Consider the following 14,891-nt stretch of genomic DNA (forward strand, 5'->3'; position numbering starts at 1 on the left):
ACAGAAAGATAAAACTGTTCAACTCTGATTAAATAATTATTATAACCTTCTTCAATGTGCTTACGTATCCTTCCAATAATCACCATAGTTTATTTTAACTAGACATTTTGTGGAAAATATTGTGTGTATATGAATAAGGAAAAGTGGGAAAGACTAGTGCCAAGAGAGGAGGAGAGGAAGAAGAGTTGGGTTTGCTGTGGTAAGGGTCCTGGCAGGAAGGCACGGGGCTGAAAGAAGCCCTTATTTCATCTCCACGCCTTCCTGCCAGGACCCTCACTCAAGTAAAAGCCGACGGGGGCTTTTTCAGCCTAAAAAGAGTTTAAAAACTAGGCTTATACTCGAGTATATACAGTATCCCTGAAACCACTATAGTTGACCCCCCCCCCCGCCCCCCAAATGTAATGGAAATTTCATACCCTCCTACATTTCACAGATGTAAACCAGGGCATGTGTAGCCAAACATCATCAGAGTGAGGTCAAAATGGTAAGGAAGGGCACACAGACTAGGAGAGGTTACAGCAGTTGGCTTTTGATGAGGCTACCAAAAAAAGAAAAACACTGCCCTGTCCTCTCCTTCTGCTGAGTTCAGTGCAAATTTATTTCCCTCTTTGAAATTTGTTTGCAACAACTGAAATAGTTTGAAGACAAAGGAGAGAAGTGGGAGGAGGAGAGAGAAACTGGGACTTTTGAAAAGCAACCAAAGAAGTGGGATGACAGGACCATTTGGGACTGTCCATGTCAAATTAGGACACTTGGAGGATATGAATCTGTAGAAATGTTGTCAAGTGCATAGGAGAGAGGATGGGTGGGCCCCATTTCTGGTGGGAGCAGCGGAAGAAGTGAAGCAGGGTGGAATCAGCCCAACTGGGCTGGGCTGGGGCGTGGTGCGCACAGGAAAATGCCGCGGGATAGTCTTTAATGAAGCGCGAGTGGCCAGGGCCGGGCTGCGTGCTTCATGGGTGAATCATCACAAGTGGGAGGCATTGACATGAGTAATGGGCCAGGCTTCCATGGCGGCTATGCAGGCATGACCAGGTTCCCAGACTTGGCCTGCAGAGATCAGAAAGGTGGGGAAATGGATATGCTGAAAGCCTTTTGGATTTCTACCAAATACATTTGGAACTGCAGGTTGAGTATCCCTTTCACACACTGTTATAGTGTTTAATGATAACCACTTTGAGCCTCCTTTGGTAGAGAAAAAGCAGGGTATAAATATATGATGATGATGATGATGATGATGATGATCCAGAATTCCAAAATACTCAAAAATTCAAAATTGTCCACATGGATTGCTGATGGTTGCTTTTCCAATTGTTCAATGTGCACACACTTTGTTTCATGCATAAAATGGCAATGTCTAAAGGCATATGTGAAACATGTGTTATTATGTATATTAACATATTTCAAAATTTGCAAAAATCTGAAATATGGGACAGCTCTGATCCAAAACATTTTGGATAAGGGACACTTAAAACCACCACCCCTCTCCCCCCTCTGTATATATCCTTTGATGTGCAGTTTCTGCACAACTCAGGGGCATATTGAGCCACTTTAATGCTCACCACATTCTCTTCTTTTGTAATTCAACAGCTCACTCTCAAAATGTCCTACAAAGTGTCTTACAATTTCAAAATTCAGGTCAAACGAATAAACATTTGTAATCGTTTTTAGTACTGTTATGTGCATTCAAGGCAACCCCAGCTAATGGGAACTCTAATCCAAGATTTATTTTGAGGAGGTTTGTCATTACTTTCCTCAAAGACTGAGAGAGTGATTTGTTCCAGGTAATAGAGATTCAAATCCTGGTCTCATGAAGGCCCTATTTCAGTACTCAAACCATGACATCAGACTGGCCGTAATAATAATAATAATAATAATAATAATAATAATAATAATATGTCTATCAAAAAGGGAAAGGGGATGAGGGCATTACTCCTCTTGGTTTTATAACAGTTACGCCAGTTTAAGTACTTTAGGGGAGGCATGGAACAAGGAGGCATCCAGTACTCAATTGCACAATAGTAACAGCAATATGTGAAACTATAGAATGTGCAGCATGGGACTGTGAGGGTAGAGGTATGAAGGCAAGAGAAAGTTTGATTGTTTCTGTGATAGTACAGACAAAAATATCTGTACCTATGAAGCTGCTATTTACATAAAGAGAGAAAGTGTGATCAGATAACGGGAAGCATAAATTCATAAGCAAATAGAAACCTGCGTGGTGAAACAGCAATTATAAGAAAAAATGTATGAATGAAACAGGGCAAATGACTCTTTGATCAAGTATTTCTGTAGTTGGTTCATCTTATTTTGCTGTAGCAGTTGCCAAAGGTAGGGCAGCATTGGAATACCCGGGAATACCTTTGAGCTCAGTGACTCATTTGTTCCTAGGGCTGTGAGACACCCAGTCCCTGGCTCATGGGTTATTTATTGTGGTTTTGAGGGATTTCCCTAGTTCTATCAATATGTCAAATGAAGGATGGGGCTGGGTTTTAGAAGCAGGTGGCTTTGAAGCACCTTTCCCTAAAGTTTCTCTCCTGGGATGGGGAGAGGTGACCTAGGCTTTGCTCCCCCTGTCACAGTGCTCCCTTTGCCCACAGCTCCTTACAAGTGTGCTCCCTGCAGGAGATTCGTGGGGGATCCTTGCCTTCCTGTGTGCCACGCTCTGGAACCTGCCTGTGGTGCTCGCACTGAACAACACGGACCAACTGGCCACCAGACACTCCATCCAGCAGATGTATGACCTCACTCGCTATCTGGAACACCAGCTGCACACGCTTGCGGCTTCTTATGTGAGTGTAGACGCCTTGAAAGAGTCGGAGAATACTGAGTTGAGTAACCTTGTGGAAAAAACTCCCTTCTTTTGCCCTTGTGCCCTGCTCTTTCCCTCTTCAACCTTTTCCCTTGTGCCCTCTCTTCCTCCTCTTCTTCCTACACCCCTTGTGTAAATTGTGCCTCAAAGTCTCTCTCTGCTTTGATGCCTGTGTAGTAAGGTGAGGCCTGATTTTGTTTCTCTTTGTACTCATCAAATCCCAGACATAGTCACGCACTTCTTGAATCCTGAAAGTTCAGTGGGAAGACGAGAGCATCAAAAGGTGACAGAACTTGACTCTGCTCGGGATTTAGAGAAGGCGTGTAGGAAGGAAGGCACTTCATGGCTTCAGCTGACTGTGACGCCCTCTGAGAACAACACTCACACCTTTACCTTATATCGGAAATTTCCTTATGAAGGGCTAAAGCACTGCTCTCCCTGCACAGCCCTCACTCGGCAGAGTATTTGACATGCTCCCCCCTCCCTGCCTTCAGGCACCGGTGGAGTCTCCCTGTTTACAATCTGTTGTGCATCTTCTCCTGGGGTGAGGCGAGGCCTCGTCTGTCAGAACTCGCCAGGGAAACGCCCCGGCTGTGCAAAGAGCGGAGATTGGGGCAGCCCCTCTTCCATCCGCACGGTATCCCTGCTCCCTGGCCTACCTGGCATTTCAAGCCCTACCCCTTGGCAAGGTTTGCTGGCACCCAGCACCCAAAAGCAATTGCAAGAAGGGAAATCGGGGATTTGAAAATTAGGAAGACACAGGCTGTTGCAGAAACTTCTTTTGAAAAATTTGCATGGGGAAGCATGGTCTGGAAAATCAAGCATTAATCCATCATGCAGAAACCAGTAGTGCCATCTTACGAATGTATGGACATAACAATGATATACTTTCTTTTTTTAATCTAATGTAATTTATTTCCTACCTCCAGCACTGTGAAAAAGTTAGAAGAGGTTCAGATAAGAGCTCCCAACAATAAAAACAAAAAGTTCAAATAGAATTACACTATGAAGAGAGTTAAAAGGAACAGAAATAAGAACACTGCGACAAGCAGTACATAGACCACATGGTAAAAACTTCTGTTCTAGACCATGATAATAAATATTGACTGATAGGAGACTAAATTCATAATCAACATTTAATCAAATCTCTCAGGAGCCATGTTGTGATCATATTCACCATGTGCTAGTTCTTCAGGAGAAAGTGTGTGTGTGCAGACCATCATGTCTGTTGATTTGTGGCAACCTCATGAATTTCACAGTGTTTTCTTAGGTAAGGAATACAGAGGATGTTTTCCCAGTTTTTTCCTCTGATATAGACTACATACCTGGTATTCATTTGCAGCCTCCCATCCAAGTACTAAACAAGACTGACCCTGCTTAACTTCCATCCAAGATAAGATACATCTGGTGCCTTTTGGAAATTTAGGCCCTTAGGAACCTATAAACTGGTTATACAGTGGTTCGTACCAAACAGCAAGGAAATCACAGAACAGAACACAACTTTGTTTTGGCAATCCAGCAATAAACAAACAAACAAACAAACAAATATGTAATGTTCATTTGTGGGATTAACAGAACTCAAAAGCCACCGGACGAATTGACACCAAATTTGGACACAATACACCGATCAGGCCAACAAGTGGCAATCACTCATAAAAACACTGAAAAACATAGCAGAAGAGACTTAAAAAGCAAAAAAAATAAAATAAAAAATACATTACAACGCATGTGCAAAACCACATATATACGCAAACACACACACACACAAAGAACATATATACAGATTGGGCCACAGCAATGCGTGGCAAGGGGCGGCTAGTATATATATATATATATATATATATATATAGAGAGAGAGAGAGAGAGAGAGAGAGAGAGAGAGGAGTCATAACTGTTCCCAAAGGGAGGGAGAAGGGAGAAAGGGGGGATTGGATAGGTATAGGTAATAGATATATAGAACTGCTAGAATGTAATCAATAGAATATGTCATATGAGGAGGGAATAAAATAATAATAATGTGATATAATTTATTGGGCTTTAAATGTTTTAATGAATTGTGTTTTAAATGGTATTTAGCTTATACTTAGTTTAAGTTCTGTTGTTTATAAGGTATATTTAGTCTATTTTATTTCATGGTTCGTTGTGACTGTTGTTTATTTGCTCCTGGCATCAAATGTTTGCCATTTTTGTTATACTTCAGAGGCCGCCCTGAGTCCCTCTGGGGAGAGAGGGCAGGGTATAAATAAAGTTAATTATTATTATTTTGTTGTGTAAATGCAATTTTGACAATGTTACAAATTACTTACATCTAATAAAAAAGGACAATTCTGCAGTTTTTGCAGAGGCAGGGAGATCTGAAATCCTATCTGCTTAATAAAAGAAGTTAACCTGAATTTTGCCAAAAAATTGTCCCTTTTTAGAAGGAGTAGATTATTAGTGCTGGAAATAGTGCAGCAAGCATAGATAATCTTGAACAGTTGGGGGTCTCCGTTCCAATTCCGCAATCCCTCCATGATGTGCATCGGACCTTCCTTATGACGTCAGAAATGTTGAGAAGATTAATTACAAGATGTTGCTTGTTTTTGTTTTGTTTGTTTTTTGTTTTTTGTTTTTTTACAAAAAGTGGATTTGGAGTTTGAACAAAGAATAGAATCACATTTGCTGGAGGCTCAAAAATGCCATTCTTTCCTTCTGCCCTAAAAAATCTATTTGGGGAACAGTGATGGGAACTTCAGTAATAGCCTTGACATCCATCCCTTCAGTAAAAAAAGTAGTGCAACAAGTAACAATTATTTTTGGTGGTCCAAGTTTGTAGCGTTGGGAGGACTTTATAGGTTGCTATTGGCAGTATTTGAATTGGGCCTCCTTTACTTATGCCATCTTTGCCTTAAACTTTATGAAGCATATTCTTTCTGCACAGCAGCACTTTAGATTTTTGTTATTTTATTCTAATCCCTTTGCTTTCTACCTTCCCGGATGGTTGTCTCTTAACCTACCACTTTCCCCTAAGCAGGTCAGTATTTGCTAATGCCTTATGATTGGCAACTAAGCAGTTCAGCAGGAGGGAAAATACACACACAAGTGTATGCACGCACACTGTCACATAGCCACAGGGGCTCTGTATCTCACAAGGAAGGAAACCGGTTGATTCTGCTGCCTTAGTCTTTGCTTCTCGAGGGATGTTGTGAACTTTCTGCCAAGGGATTTCGGCTGGAGCAAAGCTGCTCCCATATGTGGCAATGTGAGCATTGGCGATTAAAAGGGTATTGAGGCAGCCAGGAAAAAAGAAAGAAAATCTACCATCGTCATACAGCTAAAGGACTGTAGTCTAACATCTGTACAGGTTTCTTTAGGGGATTGAAGTTTAAGCACATTGAATCCCTGCAGTATATCAGTATGCACTACAGTAATTTCTGCCTAAAAACCCCTTCCTTGTTCTTTTGAGAATCTGACAAGGATGACTATTTGGAAGACCGGTTTTATGACCCGGGTGGTGTGAATTCTCCCATATGTAAGCATTCAGTCCAGGACTGAACATAATGTGCAACATCCCAAGAATTCTCAACTTAATCCTCACTTTCATGTATTTTCCTTTTTTCTTAAAGGCACATTTATAAACCCATGCATTTATAGCCCAATGCTCAGGCGAAGAGAAGGCTGTAAGAGATTTTCTTAATACTTGCATCTGAGAGATGCACTAATTTTGCAACTATCTAACTGTTTCTCTATCCATCCGCCTACTTAACCATCTACCTATCTCAGTGGTTCTCAACCTGTGGGTCCCCAGATGTTTTGGCCTTCAACTTCCAGAAATCCTAATAGCTGGTAAACTGGCTGGGATACCTGTGAGTTGTAGCCCAAAACACCTAGGGACTCACAGGTTGAGAACCACTGACCTATCTTTTAACACAAGGTTGCTTGTGTGTGTGTGTGTGTGTGTCAGGAGTGACTTGAGAAACTGCAAGACACTTCTGATGTGAGAGAATTGGCTGTCTGCAAAGACATTGCCCAGGGGACGCCAGGATGATTGATGTTTTACCATCCTGTGGGAGGCTTCTCTCATGTCCCCGCATGAGAAGCTTGAGCTCGACAGACGGGAGCTTACCCCACTCTCCAGATTTGAACCACCAACCTGTCGGTCAACCAGTCCTGCCAGCACAAGGATTTCACCCATTGCGCCACCGGGGGCTCAGATACAAGGAAATATGCTCATATTGATATAGTGAGCAAAACTCCTATGAAGGGCTTGGAAAGGTTACTTTATCGTCAACAAATTCCATAGGAATCATACTTCAGAAAAGATGGCTTCTCTAAATTCTGCTCCCATATTAAGAATGTAACATTAAGATTTTAAATAAATACTAAAAAATCAATGTTACTGACCAAAAACATTACAAAGAAGAAGCAAGAGATACTGAAAGAGAGATCAGGTTTTCAAATAGTAACTAAAAATAAATATTTGGGTAAATTTAGAAAAATTAAAATTTATTGCTCCTGGGAAGGATATCTATTGTAAAAATGAATATACTTCCAAAAATGCTGTATTTATTTCAAAACTTACCAATAATCAGAACCTTAAAGATTTTTAAAGATGGAACAAAAGTCTGATTAAATTCATTTGGCTAGGAAAAAAGCGAGAATTAAATCCACAAATTTGACAGATGAGAAGAAGAGAGGTGGATTCGGCATGCCAGATTTAGAATTATATCATGAGGCTGCTGGATAAAGGATTGGATGACATTGAATAGAGAAAAAATATTGACCCTTCAAGGACATGATCTAAGGATAGGCTGGCATGGTTATATCAGGTATGGGAAAATCTAAATAGAAAAAAAATGGAAACCATTTAATAAGGGTGGCGTTAATCAAAATTTGGGACAAATACAAAAAGAGATTCTATGCTAACACACCCCTCTGGGTATCACCATTAGAAGCAGGTCAGAGAAAACTATTAGGTTGGAAAGAATAGAATACTCATGGAGATGCTTTGACGAAGAAAAATAATACTTTCGAGATGAAACAACAAGAAGAAATTAATTAAATCTCCTGGTTTCAACACAGGCAGTTAAAGGAATATTACAGTAAAGATAGATTGAACGGATTCACGTCTGAAGAGACCTTTTCTGATAAAATAATGAAATCAGAAAAGAAGTCACTCATGAAAATGTACAAGAAGCTATTAGAATGATCAGCCGAGAGTGAACAGGTTAAAGAATGTATGGTAAAATGGGCTGTCAACATAGGGCGATCAATCAGAATGGATGAGTGGGAATACATTTGGAATAATAAACCAAAAGAGACATACATATGACTTTGAAGAAAATTGGCTCAAAATGATGCACCGGTGGTACATCACCCCATACCAATTAGGAAAATATTATACAAATTTACATGTGAACACCAAAAAGGAACTTTTTACCACATGTGGTGATTGTGTAATAAAGCAAAAAAACCAAACAAAAAATAAACCAAAAACAAAACTGGAAAATAATTCATGAAGATATACAGAAGATTTTAGATATCGAGTTACAAATGAAACAAGAGTATTTTTTGCTAGGACTCATAGATGTGAAGATGGAAAGTAATAGTATACACCAAGCTATGGTGTCAAAAAAAAATACCCCAAAAAAGAGCAATGGTTAAATAAAATTATGGATGTAATGAATATGGATGAATTGACCCAGCTGCTAACAAGACATCAGGGACGACCAATGAAAAAGACGGACTGGCAACTTTTTAGGATGTATGTGCACACACAGAAGAGAGCTTTAATTATATACCCACCCAAACAACTGGAAGAGAATGCAAATAAAGCATTAACAGATAAAGAGGAATAGATAAATCTAAAGACTTTGGAATAATTTAGTTGAACCCAGCAAGGATAAAGATTGAAAGTACATTTTCTTTCTTTTTCTTTTTTTCTCTCATTTGGATCTTGTCTCTTTTCCCTTCTTTTTTCTTTCATATTCTACTTTTTATCCTATCTATATGAAAATTCAACAAAAATTACTATAAAAAGAATGTAACATTAAGACAAAAATGTTTGCCTCCTACCTTGCTGTCCACAGCTATCCTTATTTCTTCTTGGCTCTCTTCTCTCACACTCCTGATTCCTTGTTTGCACCTAAACCTTGCTCTCTCAGTCAGTATCTGCCTGGTGGCCCACATTTAGTATTCAGTACTGATACTGACAGAGGTTTTAAGTTAAACAAGCTCTTCTTTAAGACTCCTTTCCCTTTTGCCCAGAGGGAGCTTTTTTATGGCTATAATAAACTATGTTTGAAGCCCCAGAATTCTGAAAGCAAAAGAAAAGAACCTTAATAATCATTTTGAAATCTTTGTGATTTCACAGTGAGAATGGAGATTTATTAGTTGATGATTCTTGGGCAACAGCAATAGGCTACAGCTTTGAGACAGATGGGACTGGCCTGTCTTTTAGGCAAAGTGAGGCAGCAGAAGCAGAACATGGTGAAAGGGGAGCAAATTTTCATTACTATTTTGTTATCTTAATGCCACAGATAGGAAGAAAGATTTGTGGGATTTTTTGGCATTAGATGCCCAAATGACTGTTCTTAGGGCCCTTCCACTCAGCCCTATATCCCAGAATATCAAGGCAGAAAATCCCACGTATATGGCAGTGTGGACTCAGGTAACCCAGTTCAAAGCAGATATTGTGGGATTTTCTGCCTTGATATTCTGGAATATAGAGCTGTGTGGAAAGGCCCTTAGATACGCACATGGAGGTGAGGGAGAAACACCATTTGTTGCTCTACTTTGGTCCGACAAAGAAAGAGAAATCAAGAATTTTTGAAAAGGGCCCTGAATTGCCTGAACTGTACAAAGCCTCTATGCTGCAAGGGGAAAGTGGGCAAAAGACACCTTTGGCTGATGCAGGTTAATTGCTGAAAAAACCCACCGTCCAGTGCATTCTCCAATATCTGCCTGCCTTGCACCACCTTCATTTCCCTTGCTTCTGCTGCCCTTCAAAGTCCATCCCCTTCAGTATTAGAGATGTGAACGCTTCCTTCAGTCTCATCCTCCTTCCACAGCTGGTCTCATGGTGTTGGCCACTGCCCCAGCCTGCCTCACGAGTTGGTTTCTGCTGGTGAGCATTTGTTGTTAATGGGAGAACCGTCTCTACTTGTCCCCAGGCGACACAGAGGAAATTAATTTGTCTCCTGAGCTTGTCAGATTGTTCACATGCCTGAAGGCTCTGACACACCTCCCTTCCGCTCTTTGCTTCACCCCACCCGCTCACCCCACTGCCTGGGCAATCCTGCTGTCCCGCAGGGCATCAGTGCTGGCAGGGGGTGGGGAATCCCAAGAACGTAGCTCTGCAGGGCAGGCGGGTGTTAATAAAGTAGGTGTATAAACACACGTGTGTGTGTTCCGGGAGAAGCAGGGATCTCTTAGCCGACACATGACAGCACGAGCAGTAGTACGAGGGATGTCACTAGATAACAAAAAGATCCTAACGTATTAGTGGATCTGTGGACACCTATGAATGCACATTGACAGGCCCACACTTGTCTATGCGTGGGCTTGCCAGCAAGTGGGTGCATGTATGTACCCCTGCACGCATATGAAGCTTATACGCTGGGTGCAGCTATTTCTGCTAATCAAATATGTAATGATGCACTCATGCCTTATAGTATGCTACGTATCTCTAATATATGAACATATTATTTTGCTCTCAAGCCATCATATACGTGAGTGAGTGAATGAAAGGAGAATGGGAGGAGAATGAGCTTGTAGAGAGAAAGGGATATGCAGAAAGGGATAAATGGGAATGGCAACCCCTCTACAAGTGAAAGTGACACTCTCTTGTCTTTGCTTTCCAGCTCAACTACTTAGGGCCGCCTTTCAATGAACCAGACTTTGACCCTCCCCGGACAATTGGGGCAAAAGCCGTGCCAAGTGCTACTGTGGACATCCAGGAGTGGCACAGCCTGAATGATAATGCACGGCTAGCGGCCAATTACCAGGCATACAGCCACCTGCTGTGCCACCTTAGGACCATGGATGGAGCAGATGCAGCTGCCGTGCCAACTTTGCATCACAGCCTAGCCCACTTCCGTGCCAGCCTGCAAGGGCTGCTGGGCTCTATTGGTGGCATCATGGCAGCCCTGGGATACTCACTCCCCACTCCAGAGCCACCACCTATTACGCCCAAGCCTGTTCCTCCTAACTTCCTACGTAAGATGGATGACTTCTGGCTACTTAAAGAGCTGCAGACATGGCTGTGGCGCTCGGCCAAGGACTTCAACAGGCTGCGCAAGAGGGTGCCACCTTCTGCTGTTATGCTGCATCTCGAAAGCAGGCGCTTCTGACCCTTGTCCTCTGCCACTCTTTCTTCACCTCATCCACTGTTGTCATAACTGTCACTCAAGGGCTAGAGGTTCTCAAAGCCTCCAAATCCATACAGTGTCCTCCTTACCCATCACATATACATACACTCTCAAGGCCCTTCCACACTGCCATATAACCCAGAATATCAAGGCAGATAATCTACAGTATCTTCTTTGATCTAGGTTAACTGAGTCCACATTGCCATATAATCCAGTTCAAAACAGATAATGTGACATTGTATACAGCTGTGTCGAAGGGGCCTCAACTGTTTTCAAAATTGTACTAGCCCCCCCCCCCCTTTCATGGTGCTGCACTGCTCTCTGTTGGGAAGTTGTGCCTTAGGTGAGCAAACCCATTCCACTAACCCCTTTTCCTTTTGTTCTTTGTTCCTTCCTCCTGCTGAGTGTCCTATATTTCCTCATACTCTTCCCAGAGGGGGCCATTAATTCCTTCAGAAGTAGAGGAAGAACTGTATTCCCTCCTCCCGCCTCAGTGATGAGCAATAAAGCCCTGGCTGCAGGGCAGCTAACATCTGGCAGCCTCCACCTCTGACACTCCGCCCTCCATAAATTGCTTTGTCTCTCCCAATCTTGCTCTCTCTTTAAAGGCAATGCCAATTAGGGACTTTGAAGGGGCTTTACCGATCAGGCAGTTTTTGTGGGAACGCCAGCTTGTTCACAAGGATGCCTAGGCTGGCCTTCTAGCGAGGCCATAAACTCTAGGGGCAATCTTAACCAGGAAGGCTGCTCAACAGGCGGTGGTAACATGAGGCACAAAACTTAAGGGGACATGATTAAATGCAGGCAGTGGTGGTGATTTTCGTCAGATTCCCCCTCCCTTACAGCTGCCCCCCTCATTCCCACAATTCTAATCACAATCCCAGTGGCCAAGTAAAAAGCCTCCCTCCATTCCAGCTGTTTATTCATGCCATGTTCATTGAATCCAAGAGCTACAACATGATGTGGTATTGGGGCCATCATCGAAGCCAGCCCCAGCAGGGATAACCGCCTGCCTGTACCTCTCCCTGCAATGCCATGGCAGGTGGGCCTGGTGAGGCTGCGCAGTTTACACTGTCACCGGCAGGGGAAGAAAGGGAGGAATTTCCCCATGCGACCCCAATCCTTACTCTCTATCCCCCACCATTCGCTCTGCCCCTTCCTCCCCCTCTCCCTCCTCCCTACTGTCAGGTTGTTTTATTCTCAGTTTGTCTGTATTAATATTTATTTATTTTCAGATGTTATTTATTAGATTGTATTTATTGCAGAATTTCTATTCTTGTATTAACGAATAAAAGGCTTTCTCCAGAAGTTGCATTGGCTTTATTTTAATTCCTTCATGGCATAATTCTGGGAAGTTCTAGGTAACCAAACTCTGTGTGTGTATGTGTTTCCCCTTTGTTATCAAAAGCTCATCTCCTGATGTACTACTGATGATGGAGCCTATGCATATATCTGATGATGCTCAGATCCTGCATCATCAGACATAAGCATACACTCAACCATCACAGGCAGATGATGACAGCCCTCACCTCTTAGTGCTATGAGACTTCTGCTAGTTTTGAAACAAATGTTTGAAACAAATGTCATTAACAAAGACCCTCCTCACAAATGTACAGCAGAGTGACTTAGCAGCAGCAGCGTGACCTAGGACCAGTAGCCCAAAGTGATAAAAAGAACAAAAACACACAGACCAATGTTATCTCTTTCATAGGAGGCTTCTCTTTGTAGCAGAATAATATGGTTGCACTATTTACAAGCACAAGGTTTCCATGACACAAATAAAGTTCAAAAGAGTCCCTCCTCGGGGCTTGAGAAGAACAGGATAGAAATGTTTGAATTTATTTATTTATTTATTTACAACATTTCTACCCTGGAGGACTCAGAGCAGCTAACACTGGTAGCAATTTGATGCCACAATATCACGATATAAACAACAATATAAAACCAGAAATACACAATAGATTAAAAACAATAACATTACTTATACAGTCATATGGCCATTTTCATTATCATAACAATCATATGGTCCAGTTCAATGTCCAAAGTGCTGTTGTGCCTGCTAACCAAAAGCCTGGTTCCAAAACCATGATTTCAGTTTTTTCCTAAAGGAAAGGAGGGAGGACAGCAATCTAATCTCACTGGGGAATGAATTCCACAAGTGGGGGGTACCACCGAAAAGGCCCTGTCCCTCGTCCCCACCAGACCCATTTGCGAGGCCGGTGGAACTGAGAGTAGGGCCTCCCCAGCGGAGCTTAAACTATGAGGCGGAACCTTCACACTGGAGCTTCACACACAAGGCTATCTCATATTGAGGCCTACCTCACACTCTGAAGCCTTTCTTGCACAGTGAGGCCTACTATCACTGAGACCTATTTTCCCCACTGAGGCGTTCTCTCACACAGGCTTCTCTCACACTGAAGCATTACTAAGCAACAGGCGCACCTGCTGATATTGAATTACAGCTTTTGCTGAGTCATTGCCTCCACTGAATCCTTTCAGTGCTTGACTCACATTTTTGTACTTAAAAATAGTGTACCTAGTTAATTTTTAATATTTCTGACAACATGAGATGAAAGGAAAAAGGGCAAGAAGGGAGGACAATAGAATGTATTAAAGACCAATACTTATTACAATTCATTGTATTAAAAACTTATCTTGGTGAACAGCCATCTTGTATTACTAAAATTTGAAAATAAATAAATAAATAGCTCCCTCCAAGAGATTGCAAACCAGAGGCATGCAGCTACCCGTGTTCTCTTAGAATGTCTCTGCACAGTAAATTTGATATCATCTTAATTGCTGTAGCTCCATTTCATGGGATTCTGGGATTTGTCAATTGCTGAGATACACAGATTTTCACCTACAAGAGCTTCGTACCCCACCGTCTGAGTTAAAGCAGTAGAGCTCTCTAGCACAGAGATTTCAATACCTCACCTAACAACAAATCTCAGGATCTTATGGGGATGGGGCGAGAGTGGTGCAAAACTGCTGTAGCAATGTAGGACAAATATGTCAGGAGTTCCTAATCTTGAAGACTTGTAAAAACAGCCAGTAAAAAGAGTAAGTGTCTTGGATATGTGGGTGGTTGTTTATTTAGCTGAAGGGAATGCACATTTTATTGAAGGCAGGAGTGGGTAAGCAGATGAGCTTAATGGGCAGAGGATGGAGGTAGAAAGAAACTGTGATGTACAGCAAAGTATCAAAAAGCAAAGGTGTCACTACTACCTTAGCCACCCACATGGATGATTCTGGAGTATTTCAGAATTTTGTATAACTCTTGCTCAACCTGAATATAATAATTCTTTGCTCCCATTCCCCAGCTCATGCCAACTTCAGTCTTGGATTTCTGTTCATACTTTAAGGAGTCAACCAGTGGTTGAAGTTGTTTAAAAGCAAAGGAAATGTGTCTAAATCAATGGAAAAAATTATTCTGATTCCCCTTCCCCAGTGATCATTTAAAACAAGAGTCTGGGGAATTTTTTTTCCGAGCCAGGAGCAACTTGAGAAACTGCAATTTGCTTCTCTTGTGAGAGAATTGGCCATCTGCAAGGATGTTGCCCAGGGGACGCATCCTATTTTTCCATCCTGTGGGAGACTTCTCTCATGTCCCTGCATAGGGGGATGGAGCTAACAGGCAGAGCTCACCCTGCTCCCTGGATTCGAACCACCGACCTTTTGGTCAGCAGTCCAGCCAGCACAAGGGTTTAACCCATCACGCCACTGAGGGCTCC

The 14,891-nt window shown here is 42.1% G+C and overlaps 2 protein-coding genes across 7 annotated transcripts in view; one reads left to right on the plus strand and one right to left on the minus strand.

The window, feature by feature from the left end:
- RAD9A (RAD9 checkpoint clamp component A) overlaps nt 1–9,000 on the minus strand; it is a 115,323-nt gene extending 106,323 nt beyond the window's left edge. For both annotated transcript variants that reach the window (XM_060772270.2, XM_060772260.2), the window contains exon 1: nt 8,867–9,000. The gene's annotated coding sequence lies outside the window, so the exon portion shown is untranslated. The remainder of the gene's footprint in view (nt 1–8,866) is intronic.
- CLCF1 (cardiotrophin like cytokine factor 1) overlaps nt 1–12,468 on the plus strand; it is a 69,954-nt gene extending 57,486 nt beyond the window's left edge. For 3 of the 5 annotated variants that reach the window (XM_067461336.1, XM_060772342.2, XM_060772333.2), the window contains exons 2-3: nt 2,626–2,792; nt 10,654–12,468. In XM_067461336.1, coding sequence (XP_067317437.1) covers nt 2,626–2,792; nt 10,654–11,142 — 656 coding nt within the window. In that variant the 3' untranslated portion in view covers nt 11,143–12,468. Of the gene's footprint in view, nt 1–2,600; nt 2,793–10,653 lie in introns of all 5 variants that reach the window. The other 2 variants (XM_060772323.2, XM_067461356.1) reach the window with 2 other exon arrangements.
- Nucleotides 12,469–14,891: the final 2,423 nt, after the last annotated feature.

Source organism: Anolis sagrei, chromosome 1, assembly GCF_037176765.1.
Source record: "Anolis sagrei isolate rAnoSag1 chromosome 1, rAnoSag1.mat, whole genome shotgun sequence".
Taxonomy (NCBI): domain Eukaryota; kingdom Metazoa; phylum Chordata; class Lepidosauria; order Squamata; family Dactyloidae; genus Anolis; species Anolis sagrei.